This window comes from Ranitomeya imitator, chromosome 1 (genome assembly GCF_032444005.1).
Source record: "Ranitomeya imitator isolate aRanImi1 chromosome 1, aRanImi1.pri, whole genome shotgun sequence".
Classification (NCBI taxonomy): domain Eukaryota; kingdom Metazoa; phylum Chordata; class Amphibia; order Anura; family Dendrobatidae; genus Ranitomeya; species Ranitomeya imitator.
The window spans coordinates 128,309,158-128,330,935 of NC_091282.1; the positions used below are offsets into that span (position 1 = coordinate 128,309,158).

The window sequence follows — 21,778 nt, forward strand, 5'->3', positions numbered from 1 at the left end:
ATCAAGAAAGCATTAAAAGCCTATAGAAAATAAATCATACAAGGGAGATACACAACCAGAATATTCTGTCTGCACTCTGAATACACCAAAAGCCTCAGAGTAAAAAACGCTTAGTGGTATGTAGTGGCATATAAAGACAAATTCAAATACTTTCAAAAATTGTGGTATGCAAATAAAATGTAGAAAAAATTACAAAGACCGAAGTCTAAACAATACAAACATTTTTTTAAACAGACCCAAAGGTTCATGATCATATCCATAAAAGTATAAGAATTTTTAGCATAAATTAGGAATAGAGACAAAAAACAACATTGCTTTTTAAGAGTCAGGTACCCACAATCAAACACCTTAATAGACTATTTATAACAACCCGAGTGGTAGTAGGAGTACAGAAATATATATATAGGGCACAATCATCCAATATGGCCAAGTGGTCAGGTAGGCAATAAAGGCTCCTATATAAAGCAGTGCGTACTATAGGAATAGATATGTGCAAAGTGCAAAAAGTAATGTGTCTCTAGTGCATAAAGTTGGGCTTAAGTCCATTACCCGGCAGTGCAGCGCTGAGCCTAGATGCACGTTTCGCGTAGTGCTTCGTCATGGGGGATAATTGACAATTTTTTTTAAAAATTGGCACAAGCTTCCTTGTCGCTATATATCTATTCAATAATGGAAGTGCCTTGAATTTAGGCTTGTAATAGGTGTATAAATTAACTGTGGTTTATCACATTTTTGGGAAGCAGAGTTCGTTTTCCATAGCCACATCCAGGCCTTATTACTGCCACACCTGTTCTCAATGAAGAAATCATTTAAATAGGACCTGCCTGACAAAGTGAAGTATACCAAAAGATCCTCAAAAGCTAACAATGCAGTGATCCAAAGAAATTCTGGAACAGACTGTAGAACCTGCTTTGTGTGCAATAAAAATCAAAATTGGCATGCTATAGGTTTACACTTTCATAATATTTTTAATGACGCCATCCAGTTTTTGCCTTCAAGGATGTATAATGACACTGATTGTAATTTTTGGAAGGCTTTGCACTCAGCATAACTTTTATGAGTGGAGAAGTACCACAACTATTCCTTGCTCACAATATTTGAATGAGGTACTACAGTTGGTGCCTTCAAGGGTGTATGGATGACCCCGCTTGTAATGATTGGCAGGCTTTGCACTTAGTGCACAGCCTTTATGAGTCTAGGAGAACCATTATATGACAATTTGAACAGAATGTGTCTAATACAGGGTGTATACGAGTCTGTCTTATGCTACGTTCACATTTGCGTTGTTGGGCGCAGCATCGACGAGTGATGCCGACATATGCGTCATGCGCCCCTATCTTTAACATGGGGGGGCGCATGGACATGCGCGGGTATGCGTTGGAATTCCTTTTTACGACGCATGCATCATTTTGATGCACCAGACTGGGCGCGGACGATGCTACTTGTAGCGTTTTCCCTGCACCAAAATTCCTGAACTTTACTATTTTATGACAACGCATGCATCACAAAACGCTGCGTTGTGTATATGCGTTATGGGTTGCGTCAACAATGCCGCGCCCAACAACGCAAATGTGAACGTAGCATAACATCACATTTTTGGCAGTTTTTGTTTCCTTCATAAATTACACAAAAAATTCCAATTTTTTACAAAAATTTTTAATTTTATTTTACTTTTGTTTTTTTTTTAAATCCTTTTTAAATTCTGTTCTTAAAGTGGAGTAAAAGTGTGACACTGTTGTTCTCAGCAGCGATCTGGGAGTCAGGGATGCTGCCATGTGTCTCCCCATCCTGTTCTTATTCCTTTCAGCACTTTTTCCAACCATTTCAACATTTTCACTAGCCCCCAGACCTCTTTGTAGGGTCTGCCAGAAAAATGCTCGGATTTCCCATTGACTACCTTTATACTCGTTACTTAAAATAGCATTCTTGCTCAGTTCGAGGAACGAGCATCCAAAGATTTTAGTGCTCGCTCATCTTTACTCTACTTCATTTCTAGAAATGTTTTGAAGGAGTAGATCACAAGAGCGAGCGAGTGATCGGATGTATGGAATGAATAAAAGATCTGAATCAAGTATGACTCCAAGACAGAGGGCATGTTGCTGGGGCATAAGGGTACAACAATACATGGAAATGGCAATGTTAGGCATAGGTAAGTTAGTGGAGGGAGGAAACACCAGTTTTCGACAGGTTCAGTTTCAGATAGAGGGAGGACATGATGTGAGACACAGGAGTAAGGCAATCACTGGTGTTTTGTAATAATGCAAGCGTGAAGTCAGAAGTAGAGGTGTATAATTGCGTGTCATCAGCATAGAGGTGGTACAGAAAACCAAATCTACTGATTGTCCAATAGGGGCAGTATATAAGTAGAACAGGAGGGGGACTAGGCCTAGAAGAACCTCAACAATAAGGTGAAAAGGAGAGCAAGAGGAGCCAGCAAAATATACAGTGAAGGAGCGATCAGAGAGGTAGGAGGAGAACCAGGAGAGAATGGGGTCATTGACACCGATAGAGCAGAGCATAGCGTGGAGATGCTGGTGATCCACAGTGTCGAATACTGCAGAGAGATCCAGGAGAATCAGCATGGAGTAGTGATCTTTAGATTTAGCAGTTAGTAGATCATTAGAGACTTAGAGCGATTTCAGTTGAGTGTAAAGAGCGGAAATTGGATTGCAGAGGTGTAAGCAGGTGCGGGTATGCAGTAATGCAGGGATTGCAGAACGCTGTATAACAATGTTATTTCTTTTTAGCAAAAGGTTAACAATGACCTCCTTGCAGGGAGTTAATGAACAGTAAAACAATCAACAAGGAAGCAAAGGGTTAACGCAACAGTCTGATATTTAAATTGCACTTATCATAGTCTTCTCTAGTCCTCATCCACATATAGTCCGATAGGAGGTGAGGTATTGGCAACGGCCGGCACGATGTCCTTAAATGAAGTCTAGCAAATCACGGTCCAGCTTCTGAGGGCAACAGGCTGTTACCGGTTCTGCCCACTGGGTCCCAAGTCCATAAATCTGTGCAGCAGCAGTGGGAAGCGTCGCAGGAAGCTCTGTCCACGTGTGCTGCTGCATATCTGTTGGCAATGGAGAACACACCTCAGGGTCCTGCACCTGGCACCCGCTCCTCCGCGCGAGCACTGAACTCTGGCTAACCGGGCACATGGAACACTGCACACACACTGGCTCACTGGAGTGTATGCGCAAATTCTGCCGGGGCACAACTACGTGCTGTTTCTCTCGCTGCGGAGCACGCAGCACACGTTCCTCAGCTCTCACTGCTGGCAGGAAACTGAACTCTTTCCCGCGCTTCTTGTTCACTGCCGGGCTTAGCCACGCCCCCTCTCCCCGGGTCATGGGACCTGTCCGGTTCCCCATTCTTTACTCCCGCTAACACTGGACACAGCCTCAACAGTTCCAGACATGGCATGATGCAGGTACCCAGAGTCCAGTCTTCCTCCTTACAGAGGGGCAAGAAGAAAGTGACCTGAGAGAGAGCTTAGCCATGAGTGGACCAAGCATTCCAGGAGTTTAGAGATTAATGGAAAATTGAGACAAGTCTACAGTTAGCAGCAGTTTTGGTTGAGGGATTTCCTTTTAAGCAACAGATATATGCTGGCATGTTTAAATGAGGAGGGAAAGATAACTGAAGAGAGGTTGAATATTTTTGTTAGGCGAGTTGTAACAGCTGGAGCAATGGACTGGAGAATAGGGTCACCAATGCAAGTAGTAGGGCGAGAAGATGCAAGGAGCCTATTCACTTTTTTTCAGTGACTGGTTCAAGGACAGAGAGTGAGCTAGATGTGGTGGGTCAGGGAAGACCGTGCATAGTATGGGATTGGGAGAAAATTTCCTGTCGGATGTGGTAAATTTTTTCTTTGAAAAAATTGGTCAGATCGTCAGTCTGAAATCAGTGGTCGGGACCTGCACTCGTGGATTGGTGGAGAGAATGAGGAGTGTCAGACATTTAGGATTCTTGGATGGTGAGGTAATGAGGGTGTTGAAATAAGTTTGTTTGGAGAGGTGAAGGGCAGAGTTGTTTTAAGCATAAACTTTTAATGGATGAAATCTTTGGCCAGATTGGATTTTCTCCACAGATGTTCGGCGCACCTGGAGCACCGCTGTAGGAAATGTGTTTGCAGCCTGTGCCAGGGTTGTCACTGTCTCTGCCAAGTTGTTCCAACCAGGGCACTTTGCAGTTTCATTGTTTTAGTGCAGAGTCAGGACATGAGAAGGAGGAGATTGGGGCCACGGATGACTTGAAATTCTTCATAAGTTTCAGGATGCTAATGGCACATACGGTACATTTCTAAGTGTGGAAAGTGGGGTGACAATTCTTGACAGATAATGAAAGAAGGTTGTGGTTAGAGAGCGAGAGAGGGTAGTTGGTAAAGTCATGCACTGAGCAGAGCCAGGAGAAGACCAGGTCCTGTTGTGAACAGGTGATTCAGAACCCCAATGGACCTGGTGGTTACGAGCACAGAAAATGACCTGATAGTTGCTAATCACATAGGACGAGCTCTGAGACGTGGGAACTCTGCTGACCGCAATCCCTAATCCTATCACACCACACTAGAGGTAGCCGTGGATTGCTCCTAACGCTCCCTATGCAACTCGGCACAGCCTGAGAAACTAGCTAGCCCTGAAGATAGAAAAATAAGCCTACCTTGCCTCAGAGAAATTCCCCAAAGGAAAAGGCAGCCCCCCACATATAATGACTGTGAGCAAAGACGAAAACACAAACACAGAGATGAAATAGATTTAAGCAAAGTGAGGCCCAACTTACTAAATAGACCGAGGATAGGAAAGATAGCTTTGCGGTCAGCACAAAAATCTACAAACAACCACGCAGAGGGCGCAAAAAGACCCTCCGCACCAACTAACGGTACGGAGGTGCTTCCTCTGCGTCCCAGAGCTTCCAGCAAGCAAGACAAACCAATATAGCAAGCTGGACAGAAAAAATAGCAAACAAAAGTAACACAAGCAGAACTTAGCTTATGCAGGGCAGACAGGCCACAAGAAAGATCCAGGAGAGAGCAAAACCAATACTGGAACATTGACTGGAGGCCAGGAACAAAGAACTAGGTGGAGTTAAATAGAGCAGCACCTAACGACTTAACCTCGTCACCTGAGGAAGGAAATTCAGAAGGCGCAGCCCCACTCACATCCACCAGAGGAAGCTCATAGACAGAACCAGCCGAAGTACCGCTCATGACCACAGGAGGGAGCTTGACCACAGAAATCACAACAGGTCCAGCGGATTTCCATCTTCATGTGTAGGAGAGTTAATAAGCTGTGAAAGGCTGAAGGAGGAAGTTCGAGATAAAAGGTGTGTGGTAGATGGGGAGAGGGGAAAACCAATGTGGATGTTAAAAGTCTCCCATGATGAGGGTGAGGATGTCACAAGATAGAAAATGTGACAGCCAGGAGGAAAAGTAATTAAGGAACTGACAGGAGGGGGCCAAAGGACGATACACAAGTGCCACTCGAAGTGAGAAGGGGATGTAGAGTGACAGCGTGGAGCTCAAATGAAGGGAAGACAAGTGAGGGTATTTGGGGGATGACCTGAAAAGTATATTTGGTTGATTGAAGCAGACCAACACCTCCACCTGGTCTGTTATCCGATCTTGGCATATGAGAGAGCAGTGGTGGTAATGTCTAACTGGTGGAGCGAGGTTTCATTTACAGTCAGAAGGTTAGGAGAATCAGAAAGGAAGAAGTCATGGATGAAGGAGAGTTAGTTACACGCGCAGCCTAAATTCCAGAGGGCACAGTTAAAAGATACAGAAGGTATGCAGGGAACATTAAAGAGATTTGAGGGGTTTCTGAATGTAGTTGGTGAGAGGTTAGATTTCCTAATACAAGAAGGGCCAGGGTTGGGAGAGAGATCTTGTGCGATTAGGAGGATAGAAGGAATGAGCAGATGTTAAGTGATTTGTGAGAGCGTCTCTTGTGTTGTATGGTGAGACTGAATGGATCTGTGCAGTTTAGGTTTGTGAAACAAGTGCTGTACATAGGAGAGTAAAGGACAGAGGGGCTGATATGGATGGAGTGCTAAGAGTTTGTTCAATGACAGTGGATGCGAGTGAATGCAGCAGCCAGGATATAAATTATACCAGTACATATAGTGAACATTTGTTGCCATCCAAATGTTTTGAAAATATGTTTCATTAAATGTCTTACCTGTCTCCTGCCTTGCCATAATTAACTGCAAGGCAATTAAAGGAAAATACATTTGGAATACAATATGTATAAATGCCCCCTACATAAATGCATCATCAAAGCTATGTCTTAATATATAGGTTTGTTCTTAGATCTATCACTAATTTGAATCGTTAACAATCAAATAAATTAAGACAACAGGAGACAATAAATGTAAAAAATAAACATGTTTCCATGTCAACATGGATCATAAAACTCTGAACTTGTGGGATAACGTTACAGCATTAAGGACCAGCTCAGTAAAATTAATGAAATATATACCATTAACGCCTTTCTGCCATCGGACGGAATAGTACGTCCGATGGCAGATCACCTACTTTTATGCAGGCTCCGGCGGTGAGCCCGCATCAAAGCCGGGAATAGGTCAGCTATTTTGTACAGCTTACATGTGCCTGCAATAGCGGCGGGTGGAATCGCGATCCACCCGTCGCTATTAACTAGTTAAATTGTTATGACCTGGTGGTTAAGAGGCCACACTGAAATGACCTGGTGGCTAAAACGCAACATGGAAAGAGCTCTGAGAAAGTGGTATCTCTACTGACCGCAGTCCCTAATCCTAAAAACAAAACTAGAAATAGCCGTGGGATGTTCCTGACACTCCCTAGACACCTTGTCACAGCCTAAGATATAACTACCCCTAAAGAAGGAAATAGAAAGCTATCTTGCCTCAGAGAAACCCCCAAAAGGAAAGATAGCCCCCCACAAATATTGACTGTGAAAGGAGAGGGAAATGACGAACACAGAAATGAAATTAGAATTCAGCAAAGGGGAGGCCAATACTAAACTAGGTAGACAGAGAGCAAAGGATACTGTGCGGTCAGTATTAAAAACTACAAAATCCACGCAGAGTTTACAAAAATGAACTCCACACCGACTCACGGTGTGGAGGGGCAAATCTGCTTTCCCAGAGCTTCCAGCTAGCCTAAATAAGACATAGTGACAAGCTGGACAAAAGAGACAAAATGCAAAGCAATAGAGTCCAAACAAATGGACAAACAAACTAGCAAAACTTATCTTTTGCAGACAAGGACTGGCCATATGAGAAATCCAAGGGAAGAATCAAATCCAACAAAGAACATTGACAGCAGGCATGGACTAAAGCCCAGAGCAGGTTTAAATAAACCCAGGCAAAGCGATTAGTGAAGGCAGCTGCTACAGCTACCTAACGGAGCAGCAGTTCCACTCGAAACCACCAGAGGGAGCCCAAGAGCAGAACTCGCAAACACACCATTAGCAACCACAGGAGGGAGCTCCAGAACGGAACTCACAACAGTACCCCCCCCTTGAGGAGGGGTCACCGAACCCTCACCAGAGCTCCCAGGCCGATCAGGACGAGCCAAATGGAAAGCATGAACCAAATCGGGAGCATGAACATCGGAGGCAACAACCCAAGAATTATCCTCCTGGCCATAACCCTTCCACTTGACCAGATACTGAAGCTTCCGCCTCGAAAAACGAGAATCCAAAATCTTCTCTACCACATATTCCAATTCCCCCTCAACCAACACCGGAGCAGGAGGATCAACGGAGGGAACCATAGGTACCACATATCTCAGCAACAAGGATCTATGGAACACATTATGAATGGAAAAGGAAGCTAGAAGGGCCAAACGAAAAGACACTGGATTGATAATTTCATAAATCTTATAAGGCCCAAGAAAGCGAGGCTTGAACTTAAAGGAAGAAACCTTCATAGGAACATGACGAGAAGACAACCAGACCAAATCCCAAACACGAAGCCGGGGACCCACACACCGACGACGGTTAGCAAAACGCTGAGCCTTCTCCTGAGACAACGTCAAATTGTCCACCACATGAGTCCAAATTTGCTGCAACCTGTCCACCACGGAATCCACACCAGGACAGTCAGAAGGCTCAAGCTGCCCTGAAGAAAAACGAGGATGAAAACCAAAGTTACAAAAAAAAGGCGAAACCAAGGTAGCAGAACTAGCCCGATTATTAAGGGCAAACTCGGCCAACGGCAAAAAGGTCACCCAATCATCCTGATCAGCAGACACGAAGCATCTCAAATAGGTTTCCAAGGTGTGATTGGTTCGCTCCGTTTGGCCATTTGTCTGAGGATGGAATGCAGAAGAAAAAGACAAATCAATGCCCATTCTAGCACAAAAGGACCGCCAAAACCTAGAAACGAACTGGGAACCTCTGTCAGACACAATATTCTCCGGAATACCATGCAAACGAACCACATGCTGAAAAAATAATGGAACCAAATCAGAAGAGGAAGGCAACGGCACCAAATGGACCATCTTAGAAAACCGGTCACAAACCACCCAGATAACAGACATCTTCTGAGAAACAGGAAGATCAGAAATAAAATCCATGGAAATATGCGTCCAGGGCCTCTCAGGAATAGGCAAAGGCAAAAGCAACCCGCTGGCACGGGAACAGCAAGGCTTAGCCCGAGCACAGGTCCCACAGGACTGCACAAACGAACGCACATCCTGTGACAAGGAAGGCCACCAAAAGGACCTAGCCACCAAATCTCTGGTACCGAAAATCCCAGGGTGACCAGCCAACACCGAACAATGAACCTCAGAAATTACCCTACTAGTCCATCTATCAGGAACAAACAATTTCCCCACAGGACAGCGGTCAGGTTTATCAGCCTGAAACTCCTGAAGTACCCGCCGTAAATCAGGGGAGATGGCAGAAAGAATCACCCCCTCCTTGAGGATCCCAGCCTGCTCAAGAACTCCCGGAGAAATCAGGCAAAAAACTTCTAGAAAGGGCATCAGCCTTCACATTCTTAGATCCAGGAATATACGAGACCACAAAATCAAAACGTGAGAAAAACAAAGACCACCGAGCCTGTCTAGGATTCAACCGCTTAGCAGACTCGAGGTAAATCAGATTCTTGTGATCAGTCAAGACCACCATGCGATGCTTGGCTCCCTCAAGCCAATGTCGCCACTCCTCAAATGCCCACTTCATAGCCAACAACTCCCGATTGCCGACATCATAATTACGCTCAGAAGACGAAAATTTTCTGGAGAAGAAGGCACATGGTTTCATCAAAGAGCCATCAGAAAACGGCCCCTGCCCCAATCTCAGAAGCATCAACCTCAACCTGAAAAGGGAGAGAAACATCTGGCTGACGCAACACAGGGGCAGAAGTAAAACGACGTTTAAGCTCCTGAAAGGCCTCAACAGCCGCAGAGGACCAATTCACCACATCAGCGCCCTTCCTCGTCAAATCGGTCAGAGGCTTCACCACACTAGAAAAATTAGCAATAAAGCGACGATAAAAATTGGCAAAGCCCAAAAATTTCTGAAGGCTCTTTACAGATGTAGGTTGAGTCCAATCATGAATGGCCTGGACTTTAACAGGGTCCATTTCAATAGCCAAGGGAGAAAAAATGAAACCCAAAAAAGAAACCCTCTGAACTCCAAAGAGGCACTTAGACCCCTTCACAAACAACGCATTAGTACGAAGGACCTGAAACACCATCCTAACTTGCTTCACATGAGACTCCCAATCATCGGAGAAAACCAAAATATCATCCAAATACACAATCATAAATTTATCCAGATAATTCCGGAAGATATCATGCATAAAGGACTGAAATACCGATGGAGCATTAGAGAGCCCGAATGGCATCACAAGATATTCAAAATGGCCTTCAGGCGTATTAAATGCCGTTTTCCATTCATCACCTTGTTTAATACGCACAAGATTATACGCCCCTTGGAGGTCGATTTTAGTAAACCAACTAGCACCCTTAATCCGAGCAAACAAATCAGAAAGGAAAGGTAACGGATACTGGAATTTGACAGTGATCTTATTGAGAAGGCGATAATCTATACAGGGTCTCAAGGAGCCATCCTTCTTGGCAACAAAAAAAAATCCCGCTACCAACGGTGACGAAGACGGGCGAATATGCCCTTTCTCCAAGGACTCCTTTACATAACTCCGCATAGCGGCATGCTCTGGCACAGACAGATTGAAAAGTCGGCCCTTAGGGAACTTACAGCCAGGAATCAAAATAATGGCGCAATCGCAGTCCCTATGAGGAGGCAGGGAACTGGACTTGGGCTCATCAAATACATCCTGGAAATCCGACAAACTCAGGAACTTCAGAAGAAGGGGACGAGGAAATGGACATCAAAGTAATATCACTATGAATCCCCTGACAACCCCAACCAGTCACAGACATAGATCTCCAGTCCAGCACTGGATTATGTTCCTGTAACCATGGAAAACCCAGCACAACAACATCATGCAAATTATGCAACACCAAAAAATGAATATTTTCCTGATTTGCTGGAGCCATGCACATGGTTAACTGTGTCCAGTACTGAGGTTTATTCTTGGCCAATGGCGTAGCATCAATCCCCCTTAAGGGAATAGGACTCTGCAAAGGTTCCAAGGAAAAACCACAGCGCCTGGCAAATTCTAAGTCCATTAAGTTCAGGGCAGCGCCAGAATCCACAAATGCCATAACAGAAAAGGACGACAATGAGCAAATCAGGGTAACAGACAAGAGAAATTTAGGCTGCACAGTACTAATGGTAACAGACCTAGGGACCCTCCTAGTACGCTTAGGGCAATCAGAAATAGCATGAGCTGAATCACCACAGTAAAAACACAGGCCATTCTGACGTCTGAATTTCTGCCATTCTGCTCTAGTCAAAATCCTATCACATTGCATAGGCTCAGGACTTCGCTCAGAGGACACTGCTATATGGTGCACCGCCTTGCGATCACGCAAGCGCCGATCAATCTGAATGGCTAGAGACAGACTCGCTCAAACCGGCAGGCGTAGGAAAGCCCACCATAACAACTTTAATGGTTTCAGAAAGACCTTTTCTGAAAATAGCAGCCAGCACCTCTTCATTCCATTTAGTGAGCACAGACCATTTTCTAAATTTCTGGCAATATAACTCTGCCGCTTCCTGACCCTGACACAGGGCCAACAGTGTTTTCTCAGCATGCTCTACAGAGTTAGGTTCGTCATACAACAATCCGAGCGCCTGAAAAAATGCATCTACATTCAATAATGCCGGATTCCCTGTTTCAAGAGCAAATGCCCAGTCTTGAGGATCAACGCGCAGTAAGGATATGATGATTTTCACTTGCTGAATGGGATCACCAGAAGAACGGGGTTTCAAAGCAAAAAACAATTTGCAGCTATTTTTAAAGTTCAAAAACTTGGATCTGTCCCCAAAAAACAAATCAGGAGTAGGAATTCTCGGCTCTAGAGCCGGAGTCTGAACAATATAATCTTGGATACTCTCGACTCTTGCAGTAAGTTGATCCACACGAGAAAACAAACCCTGAACCTCCATACCAGAGCATATATCCAGCACCACCCAGATATCAAGAGGAAAAAAAAGACAGAACAGAGCATAGAAAAAAAAATGGTTCAGAACTCTTTTTTCTTCCTTGTTTTGAGATGCATTCAATTCATTCTTGGCCTGCTGTACTGTTATGACCTGGTGGTTAAGAGGCCACACTGAAATGACCTGGTGGCTAAAACGCAACATGGAACGAGCTCTGAGAAGGTGGTATCTCTACTGACCGCAGTCCCTAATCCTAACAACACAACTAGAAATAGCTGTGGGATGTTCCTGACACTCCCTAGACACCTCGTCACAGCCTAAGATATACAGTTAGGGCCAGAAATATTTGGACAGTGACACAAGTTTGTTATTTTAGCTGTTTACAAAAACATGTTCAGAAATACAATTATATATATAATATGGGCTGAAAGTGCACACTCCCAGCTGCAATATGATAGTTTCCACATCCAAATCGGAGAAAGGGTTTAGGAATCATAGCTCTGTAATGCATAGCGTCCTCTTTTTCAAGGGACCTAAAGTAATTGGACAATGGACTCTAAGGGCTGCAATTAACTCTGAAGGCGTCTCCCTCGTTAACCTGTAATCAATGAAGTAGTTAAAAGGTCAGGGGTGGATTCCAGGTGTGTGGTTTTGCATTTGGAAGCTGTTGCTGTGAGCAGACAACATGCGGTCAAAGGAACTCTCAATTGAGGTGAAGCAGAACATCCTGAGGCTGAAAAAAAAGAAAAAATCCATCAGAGAGATAGCAGACATGCTTGGAGTAGCAAAATCAACAGTTGGGTACATTCTGAGAAAAAAGGAATTGACTGGTGAGCTTGGGAACTCAAAAAGGCCTGGGCGTCCACGGATGACAACAGGGGTGGATGATCGCCGCATACTTAATTTGGTGAAGAAGAACCCGTTCACAACATCAACTGAAGTCCAGAACACTCTCAGTGAAGTAGGTGTATCTGTCTCTAAGTCAACAGTAAAGAGAAGACTCCATGACAGTAAATACAAAGGGTTCACATCTAGATGCAAACCATTCATCAATACCAAAAATAGTCAGGCCAGAGTTAAATTTGCAGAAAAACACCTCAAGAAGCCAGCTCAGTTCTGGAAAAGTATTCTATGGACAGATGAGACAAAGATCAACCTGTACCAGAATGATGGGAAGAAAAAAGTTTGGAGAAGAAAGGGAACGGCACATGATCCAAGGCACACCACATCCTCTGTAAAACATGGTGGAGGCAACGTGATGGCATGGGCATGCATGGCTTTCAATGGCACTGGGTCACTTGTGTTTATTGATGACATAAGAGCAGACAAGAGTAGCCGGATGAATTCTGAAGTGTACCAGGATATACTTTCAGCCCAGATTCAGCCAAATGCTGCAAAGTTGATTGGACGGCGCTTCATAGTACAGATGGACAATGACCCCAAGCATACATCCAAAGCTACCCAGGAGTTCATGAGTGCCAAAAAGTGGAACATTCTGCAATGGCCAAGTCAATCTCCAGATCTAAACCAAATTGAGCATGGATTTCACTTGCTTAAATCCAGACTTAAGACGGAAAGACCCACAAACAAGCAAGACCTGAAGGCTGCGGCTGTAAAGGCCTGGCAAAGCATTAAGGAGGAAACCCAGCATTTGGTGATGTCCATGGGTTCCAGACTTAAGGCAGTGATTGCCTCCAAAGGATTTGCAACAAAATATTGAAAATAAAAATATTTTGTTTGGGTTATGTTTATTTGTCCAATTACTTTTGACCTCCTAAAATGTGGAGTGTTTGTAAAGAAATGTGTACAATTCCTACATTTTCTATCAGATATTTTTGTTCAACCCTTCAAATTAAACGTTACAATCTGCACTTGAATTCTGTTGTAGAGGTTTCATTTCAAATCCAATGTGGTGGCATGCAGAGCCCAACTCGCGAAAATTGTGTCACTGTCCAAATATTTCTGGTCCTAACTGTAACTACCCCTAAAGAAGGAAATGGAAAGCTATCTTGCCTCAGAGAAACCCCCAAAAGGAAAGATAGCCCCCCACAAATATTGACTGTGAAAGGAGACGGAAATGACGAACACAGAAATGAAATTCGAATTCAGCAAAGGGGAGGCCAATACTAAACTAGATAGACAGAGAGCAAAGGATACTGTGCGGTCAGTATTAAAAACTACAAAATCCACGCAGAGTTTACAAAAATTAACTCCACACCGACTCACGGTGTGGAGGGGCAAATCTGCTTTCCCAGAGCTTCCAGCTAGCCTAAATAAGACATAGTGACAAGCTGGACAAAAGAGACAAAATGCAAAGCAATAGAGTCCAAACAAATGGACAAACAAACTAGCAAAACTTATCTTTTGCAGACAAGGACTGGCCATATCAGAAATCCAAGGGAAGAATCAAATCCAACCAAGAACATTGACAGCAGGCATGGACTAAAGCCCAGAGCAGGTTTAAATAACAAACCCAGGCAAGGCGATTAGTGAAGGCAGCTGCTACAGCTACCTAACGGGGCAGCAGTTCCACTCAAAACCACCAGAGGGAGCCCAAGGGCAGAACTCGCAAAAACACCATTAGCAACCACATGAGGGAGCTCCAGAAGGGAACTCACAACATTAAATGCCGCTGTCAATAGCATTTAACAAGCCCCTCTGGCCATTGGGCCGGAAATGCTCACACCGCTGACCCCCGTCACGTAATCAGGGGTCATTGGTTCATTGGCATACCAGAGGTCTCCTGAAGACCTCTATGGTTGTTGATGCCAGATTGCTGTGAGCACCACCCTGTGGTCAGCGCTCATAGCAATGCCGTAATTTTACTACATAGGAGCGATCTGAGCATTGCTACTATGTAGCAGAGCAGATCATGGCAAACGTTTAAAAAAAATGTTTTAAAAAATAATGAAAAAAATTAAATATAAAAATTGAAATCACCCCCTTTTGCCCCATTCAAAAAACATTTTAAAAAAAAATCAAACCTACAAATTTGTTATTGGCGTGTTCAGAATCGCCCGCTCTATCAATAAAAAAAAAAGAATTAACCTGATGGCTAAATGGCGTAGCGATAAAAAAAATTAAAAACGCCAGAATTACGTTTTTTGGTCTCCACGACATTGCATTAAAATGCAATAATGGGTGATCAAAAGAACAGAACGTATCTGCACCTAAATGGTATCAATAAAAACGTCAGCTCGGCACACAAAAAATAAGCCCTCACCCGACCAGAGATCCTGAAAAATGGAGACGCTGTGGGTCTCGGAAAATTGCACAAATTTTTTTTTTTAGCAAAATTCGGAATTTTTTTCACCACAGATAAAAAATAACCTAGACATGTTTGGTGTCTATGAACTCGTAATGACACGGAGAATCATATGGCAGGTCAGTTTTAGCATTTAGTGAACCTAGCAAAAAAGCCAAACAAAATTTTTTTTTGCAATTTCACCGCACTTCGAATTTTTTTCCAATTTTCTAGTACACATGGTAAAACTAATAGTGTCGTTCAAAAGTACAACTCATCCCGCAAAAAATAAGCCCTCACATGGCCATATTGATGAAAAAATAAAAAAGTTATGGCTCTGAGAAGGAGGGAGCGAAAAACAAAAGCGCAAAACCGAATAAAGCTTTGTGGCTTGACTTTGTGAGTTTGTGAGGTTTAATCAATTCAAATATTAGACCCAATATGGAACCTTGAAATAAGTATCAACTAAGACTTATTGAACATCAGTGCAGAGCTTGCTCAGAAATGGCAGCAGGCAGTGGTCAGTGAATTTACACACACAGAAAGGACAAGACTTTTGGAGGCTGCCATATTGTCAAGTAGGAAACCAAAGAAATCACATCGCTACACAAACAAAAATCAAGGACAGAGACATTTTGTAGGAAGCTGCAAATGAGTGGGGTAGTCATTTTCACTGATTAATCCCCCTACAGACTGTGGGAAATTTGGATTATTATTGGCCAAATAAGAAAAGGTGAGCATCACGATGAGTCCTGTGTCATGTCAATAGTAAAGCATCCTAAGACCATTAATGCGTTTGGTTGCTTTTTATACATGAAGTGGGCTAACTCAAAATTTTGCCTTAAAACACCACTCATTAAAAAAAATAGCATCTAGACCTAGTTCAAGAGAAACGTCTTCCAATGATCCAGGAGCAATTTGATAATGAAGAATGTTTTTTTCCAGCATGATGGAGCACAAGGTCCCAAGGCAAAAGTAATGGATAAGTAGCCAGATGAACAAAATATTGAAATTTTGGGTCCCTGGCCAGGAAACTCCCCAGATCTTAATCCCATTTAGAACCCGTGGTTAATCTTTAAAAAGTGTGGACAAACAAAAACACAGAAATTGAGGTAAACTTGAAACATTAATTAGGCAAGAATGAGCTACCATCAGTCACAATTTGGCCCTGAATAGTGATGGAGACCATGTCATTCTTTCATCTTTAAGGCCTTTATTGGATAGCCAAGCAGCGGAGGCTGCAATGCATATGTGATGGAGTATTGTCCTGCATAAAAATAATTTTCTTGAAAGATACATATTTCCTGCACCACTGATTGAACAAAGAGTCTACTAAAAACTGGCAGTAGGTTTGGGAGTTTTTCAGTTCATCTTCAACCTGAAAAGGTCCAACTAGTTCATCTTTCATTAAACCAGCCCATAGCAGTACCAATCTCCACCTTGTTGGCATCTGAGTGGAAGTGGAGGTCTGTGCGAGTTATTGATCCAGCCATGGCCCCATCCATCTGGTCACTAAAGAGTTACTCTCATTTCATCAGTCCCTAAAACCTTTGAAAAGTTGTCTTCAAATATTTCTTGTCCCAATCTTGACATTTCTCCTTCTGTGTCTTGTTCAGTGGTGGTCAGGTTTCAGCCTTCCTTACCTCTCGTCTATGTCTCTGAGCACCGAACACCATGCACATTTGGACACTCCAGGGAAGTTGCAGTTCTAAAATATGACAGCACTGGAGGATAATGGCTTCTTGGAGGCTTCATATTTGATTCTTCGCAAATATTTGGCAGTTAACATGTGCCTTTTTTTCGCAATTCTTTTTTTTGCGACCCTATTCATTATTTGCAGCAAAACTTTTGATGGTTCTTTGGTGACGCTCCAATATTAGGAATTTCAGGAGTGCTGCCTCCCTCTGTAAAATTTGTAACATTTTTGACTTTTCAGTCAATCTCTTTGATCCATTATGCCGGAAGGTAACAAGCTGCCTAATAAATTCTGAACATCCTTGAAAAAGGGTGTCGATATCCTTACACCGCATCTTACCCCATTACACAAAACCTGATCTGCTTCACCCAATAAGCATTCAAGTTTATACAGCTTGGAGTTGGAAAATCCACATAAAAAGGGTGATTTGTTTGAACTACTCACTTGTCTAATTGTGTATTGGCAATTATTCTGGTTTTGTCTGATTAAACAATTTTTAAGCAGGAGATTATCTAATGTGTTTCCTAATAAGTGCTGCAATGCCATTAGACTGCAATATATGTTTGTTTTTTATTCTTTGGGAACAACTTTGGCAACATAACATCAGTATTATTTAGCGGGGGTTGCGCTGGACTCTGCACATAGGGTGTTCTAACAACATGCACCGACAGAGAGCGCTCTCCTGCCGCCTCTTTACTTCCGATCTGAGCTGGTGAGAGAGCGCACTGTCACTGTGCACATTGCACAGTGACAAAAATCTACTGATCATACATTTGACAACTGACGCAAGCTTTAGTATTGGGCAGGTTTAGGTGCTAAGCATTTATATGGTACATAACGATTAATGAATGACGATGCAAATTAGGATATCCCAGATGCTGCAGCAATTCTGTAAATTACACATTTTTTGTCTTTGGGGTATAGATAAAAATCCCTCAGGTTAGCTTTGCTCAATAATGCTGGGATGATGTTTGTAAACTGACATTTAATTACCTAGATCATATATTGATCTGTCAGCTGCCCTACTCCCCAGTAATGATATCCTGTAACCAAGTGGGATATTTTAGATATTTTTTTGTTTTCTTATGACAAAGTACAGAGAAGCATTATACCATATAACAAGGACAATGCATTTTCCTGCCTATTTCTCAGTGGTCAGGGCTGAGTTCAGGTACAGTAACCTAAAAATGTATATGCGTAAGTATACTATGAGTAAGCTATAAATTATAAACTATTCCCTAATAACAGATTGGATTTTATTTGCCTTCAGAACTGTCTCTGTTTATATCAAAAGGGATACCAAAAATGCAGAAATGACCAATGATGTACAATGAACCCCTACAGATGCTGTAAATGATATTGTAGGTATGGACATACTAGGCATAGACTGTTCAAAATCTTACACAAAGATGCGTCCGATGTGCCAGCCACTGTATTAAAATGATTGTCATTCTTCAAAGACTGAATAATTGCACCTATGTAACACTATTCTATAGATAATTACTGGTCTACTCTTTGCTGTCGTCATGTTCAAAAGTCAAGATATTGTCCAACAGTGCTCTACTTTTATCTGCCCCAAAAAGTGTCAGAGCTCCATACTTCTTCTTAACACAGATAACAATAGATGAAAGGAGAGGTTCCAGCTTCAGAAGTTGCAAAATTTATTGAGTTAAAAAGATTCCATCATGAGGGTAGACCCAGCAACACTTTTAGAACTCACACACTGAGTTCTTTACCAAAGCTTTCATAAAGAACGCAGAGTGTACGTTCAAAACACGTTGCTGGGTCTACCCTCATGATGGAACCTTTTTAACTCAATAAATTTTGCAACTTCTGAAGCTGGAACCTCTCCTTTCTTCATTCACAAGTGGTCCCTTGCAGTTCCATAGTTCCATGCCTCCAGAGGCCAGGAGCCGGGGTGAGTAGGTTCAATTATTCTTATATAACAATAGATGCCATGAAAAAGGACAGTGGACATTGTATAAAATGTTTTATTTTACAGAAGAGGATAGATTAGAAAGGTCACATTGGAAAATTTGATGTGTGCACAACGATTCTGGAGTCAATCACATTCTAAAAACGCCAAACTGAGTCTTCTGTGTCGGTGCGTTCAGCGCTGCACTAAGACTCATCCCTAGAACCAGTCTGGTGTCGGCAGGATCAATAATCCCATCATCCCACAACCTGTGGATACACATAATGAAGAGAAAGATTTTATCATCATTAGGATTACAGGGAGAAGGTGCTAAAGAAGAAAATATTTCATTCCTAAGAAAATAAACTGTAACCGAAAGTTCTCATAAAATGGAATCTGTCACTTGCCATAAATATGCATTTTTTACCTGGTATAAATGCTGTTATCCTCCAAAATAATGATTTTAATGTGTTTTTTTTTCCGCAGTTTTAATCATAAAAACTGAAGCATTTAGTAGTACCAGGAAAGTGTATATGACTCCTGGAGCGTCGTCTACACATTGCTGATATTTTTCCTAGCAGATTTGAAGCAGTTTTATATCTGCAAGTCAATTCTTTCAGTATTTATGTGCCCTAGTCGCTTGTGTGGTGGTGGCGCTGAAAAAATGCACGTTGTTTATGCAGCATTTTATACCATGTGACATGTTCGTGATGCAGAAATGTCTGCAACGAATACTTAAGGTGTACACTCACCCTAGAAATCTACATTTGTATTTGTTCATAGGATATCCCCATTACCTGTTCTGAATCTGATGGGTTTATTCGTACCTGCGCCTCGCCATTCCTGAGATCCAGCCCCTTCTTACCTGTGTAGAAATCTAGTCTTGTGGCTTTCCAGTGTGCTGTAAGAGTTTTCTTGGAATCACTTACAGTTGCCTAACAAGACTAAATTTATATAAAAGGGAAGATGGGACCATATTTCTAGAAGGAAGAGGCACAGGAACAAAAGAAACATTACGCCAGATTTGAGAGATCAGTGGCATTTACACCAGGTAGAAATGACATTTATGGTAAGTGGCAGGTCCTCAGTAAGTAAATTATTTTACAAGGCCAACGCTATGACAACACATTATTGAGATTTGAATACTATTTTATCAATCATAGACACAATGGGCCCAATACATTGAGGGGGCGTGCTGGAGTCAGGTGCGCCGGACGGGTGGCGTACACCTCCACTCCTCATAAATTTGACAAGTGGCCTCGCCTCTGTCCAGCCCCCGCTCTGTCTATATTGTGGAGCTGGGAGAAACTGCAGTGAAGATTCCGAAAATTGTAAAATGTATGTGCACCTCAGAGGCGCCTAAATTTTGAGATTTTTCAAAGCCTTTATGCAAGAACTCCAACGTGAAAGCTTTCATGGGCCCAATATGCTAAAGTGTAGCAGTGTAACCATTTACAATGTAAGTCACACATCGGGGCATCAGGTAGCCATAAGAAGAGTCTAAGAAGAAGTTTCGCATGTACCCATTCAGATTGAGACGTTTATTCTCAGCGAGGAAAGGCAAGTTTAGGACCTGGTATAAGAGAGATGCCGTAAAGTGGCTACCAAGTACACATAAAATTGGCCATTTTTATGCGCTAAACGCTCTCATTTTTCATATTTCTAGTGCAGTAATGCAGTTCAATTTTCGTGTTTCATGTTTGCATGTTTTAGCGCTGCAGTGTGCTGCCTTATTTACTTAACTATATACGAGTTGGCAACTTTAGGTTCAGCACCTGTTCACACTTAGTCTATGTTTGGATGTGACGGTCAGGTTTTTGAAATGTATTCTTTAGCCTTCTGATTGAGCACTCCTCCTCCTCCTCCTGGCCACAGGTGTTTTAATTACAGCAGGTCCAATACCCCTCCACAGAGAGAGAATTTTAGTCTAAGAAGAGGTTTCACATGTACCCATTCAGATGGAGACGTTTATTCTCAGCGAGGTAAGGCAAGTGTAGGACCTGGTATAAGAGAGATGCCGTAAAGGAGCTACCAGGTACACATAAAATTGGCCATTTTTATGTGCTAAACGCTCTCATTTTTCATATTTCTAGTGCAGTAATGCAGTTCAATTTTCGTGTTTCATGTTTGCATGTTTTAGCGCTGCAGTGTGCTGCCTTGTTTACTTAACTATATACGAGTTGGCAACTTTAGGTTCAGCACCTGTTCACACTTAGTCTATGTTTGGATGTGACAGTCAGGTTTTTGAGACCTAAAATACATATCCTGGGATAGGGAAGTATTTTGGCATGTTATATACTTGCCCCATCAGGGCTATAACTCCATTCCAGGAAGCGCCGATATTCACGCATCCTACATTGTGAGCATCATCATAAACACAAGTGGACATATTGCATCCTACCCAAAACCTATCTTGCATAATAAACTCCATGCACAAGATAAAACTGCGAGTCTCGGTGATTCACTCAGACAATTTGGAAATTAGCTCCAATATGTCACTCCATTGTTCCTCAAATAGATGACCAACATGTTCTTCCCAGATCCCTTTTACTTGTAAAGAAAATTTTTGAAGATGAGAAGGCAGAAGTTGTTTAATTCACTGGATATTAAACCCCTAGTAATCTCAGTAGCGACAAATGAATATAAAATAAAAAATGACTTTCTATGGCTATCCATGACAGTCCCATGTGCATTGTATGCATGTCTTAATGTAAACACTGATAAAAGGATCTATTAGGGGATTGTGAAATATTCAGTGCATGGACCGTTCCAGAAATCATCAAAACAAAAGTCTAAACTTTAGTTAGTGAAATTGATCTTCAGCTAATATGGAGAAAGGTAGGAGTGATAAATGCTTTCAGGACAGAAGCTCCTAATGACTCTCATAAATTCACACTATTCAATGAATGTAATCTATTACAACATTATCTAATTTGATTTAGAATTAAAAGACACGAAAACACATCAGATGAAAAAGAAATAGAACTGGAAATGTGCAGCATTAGCCAACATTTTCTTTTGGTCTTGGTTGTGCTAACATAATACTTCACATCATCATTCCAAATAAAGACAGGCTAAGTGCACACATTGCGGTTTCGCTGCACTTTTTCTGCGCGGAAATAGTCTAAAAATGCAATGGAATCCTTATGCAAGTTAATTCAATGACAATCCTGAAATGTGTACATGATTAGTAAATTTCCATGCATATTTGCAGTGCTTTTTTTTCTGCAGCATGTCAATTCTTTATACGTTTCTGCAGCGTTTTTCACCCATTGACTTCAACTGAGTCAATCAAATTCGCAGCTAAAAAATCGCAGCTATAAAAATGTAACACAACCGCCGGTAAGACCGTCGGTCAGTGCGCTGCGGGGTCATGCTGTCAGATGTCAGCATGATCCCGCAGC

At 42.3% G+C, this 21,778-nt stretch overlaps 1 protein-coding gene across 1 annotated transcript in view; it reads right to left on the minus strand.

Annotated features, from left to right (window-relative positions):
* Positions 1–18,434: 18,434 nt before the first annotated feature.
* The window catches only part of MCCC2 (methylcrotonyl-CoA carboxylase subunit 2), a 141,318-nt gene continuing 137,974 nt past the window's right edge, over positions 18,435–21,778 (minus strand). The window contains exon 17 of the mRNA XM_069750657.1: positions 18,435–18,643. Coding sequence (XP_069606758.1) covers positions 18,526–18,643 — 118 coding nt within the window. The 3' untranslated portion in view covers positions 18,435–18,525. The remainder of the gene's footprint in view (positions 18,644–21,778) is intronic.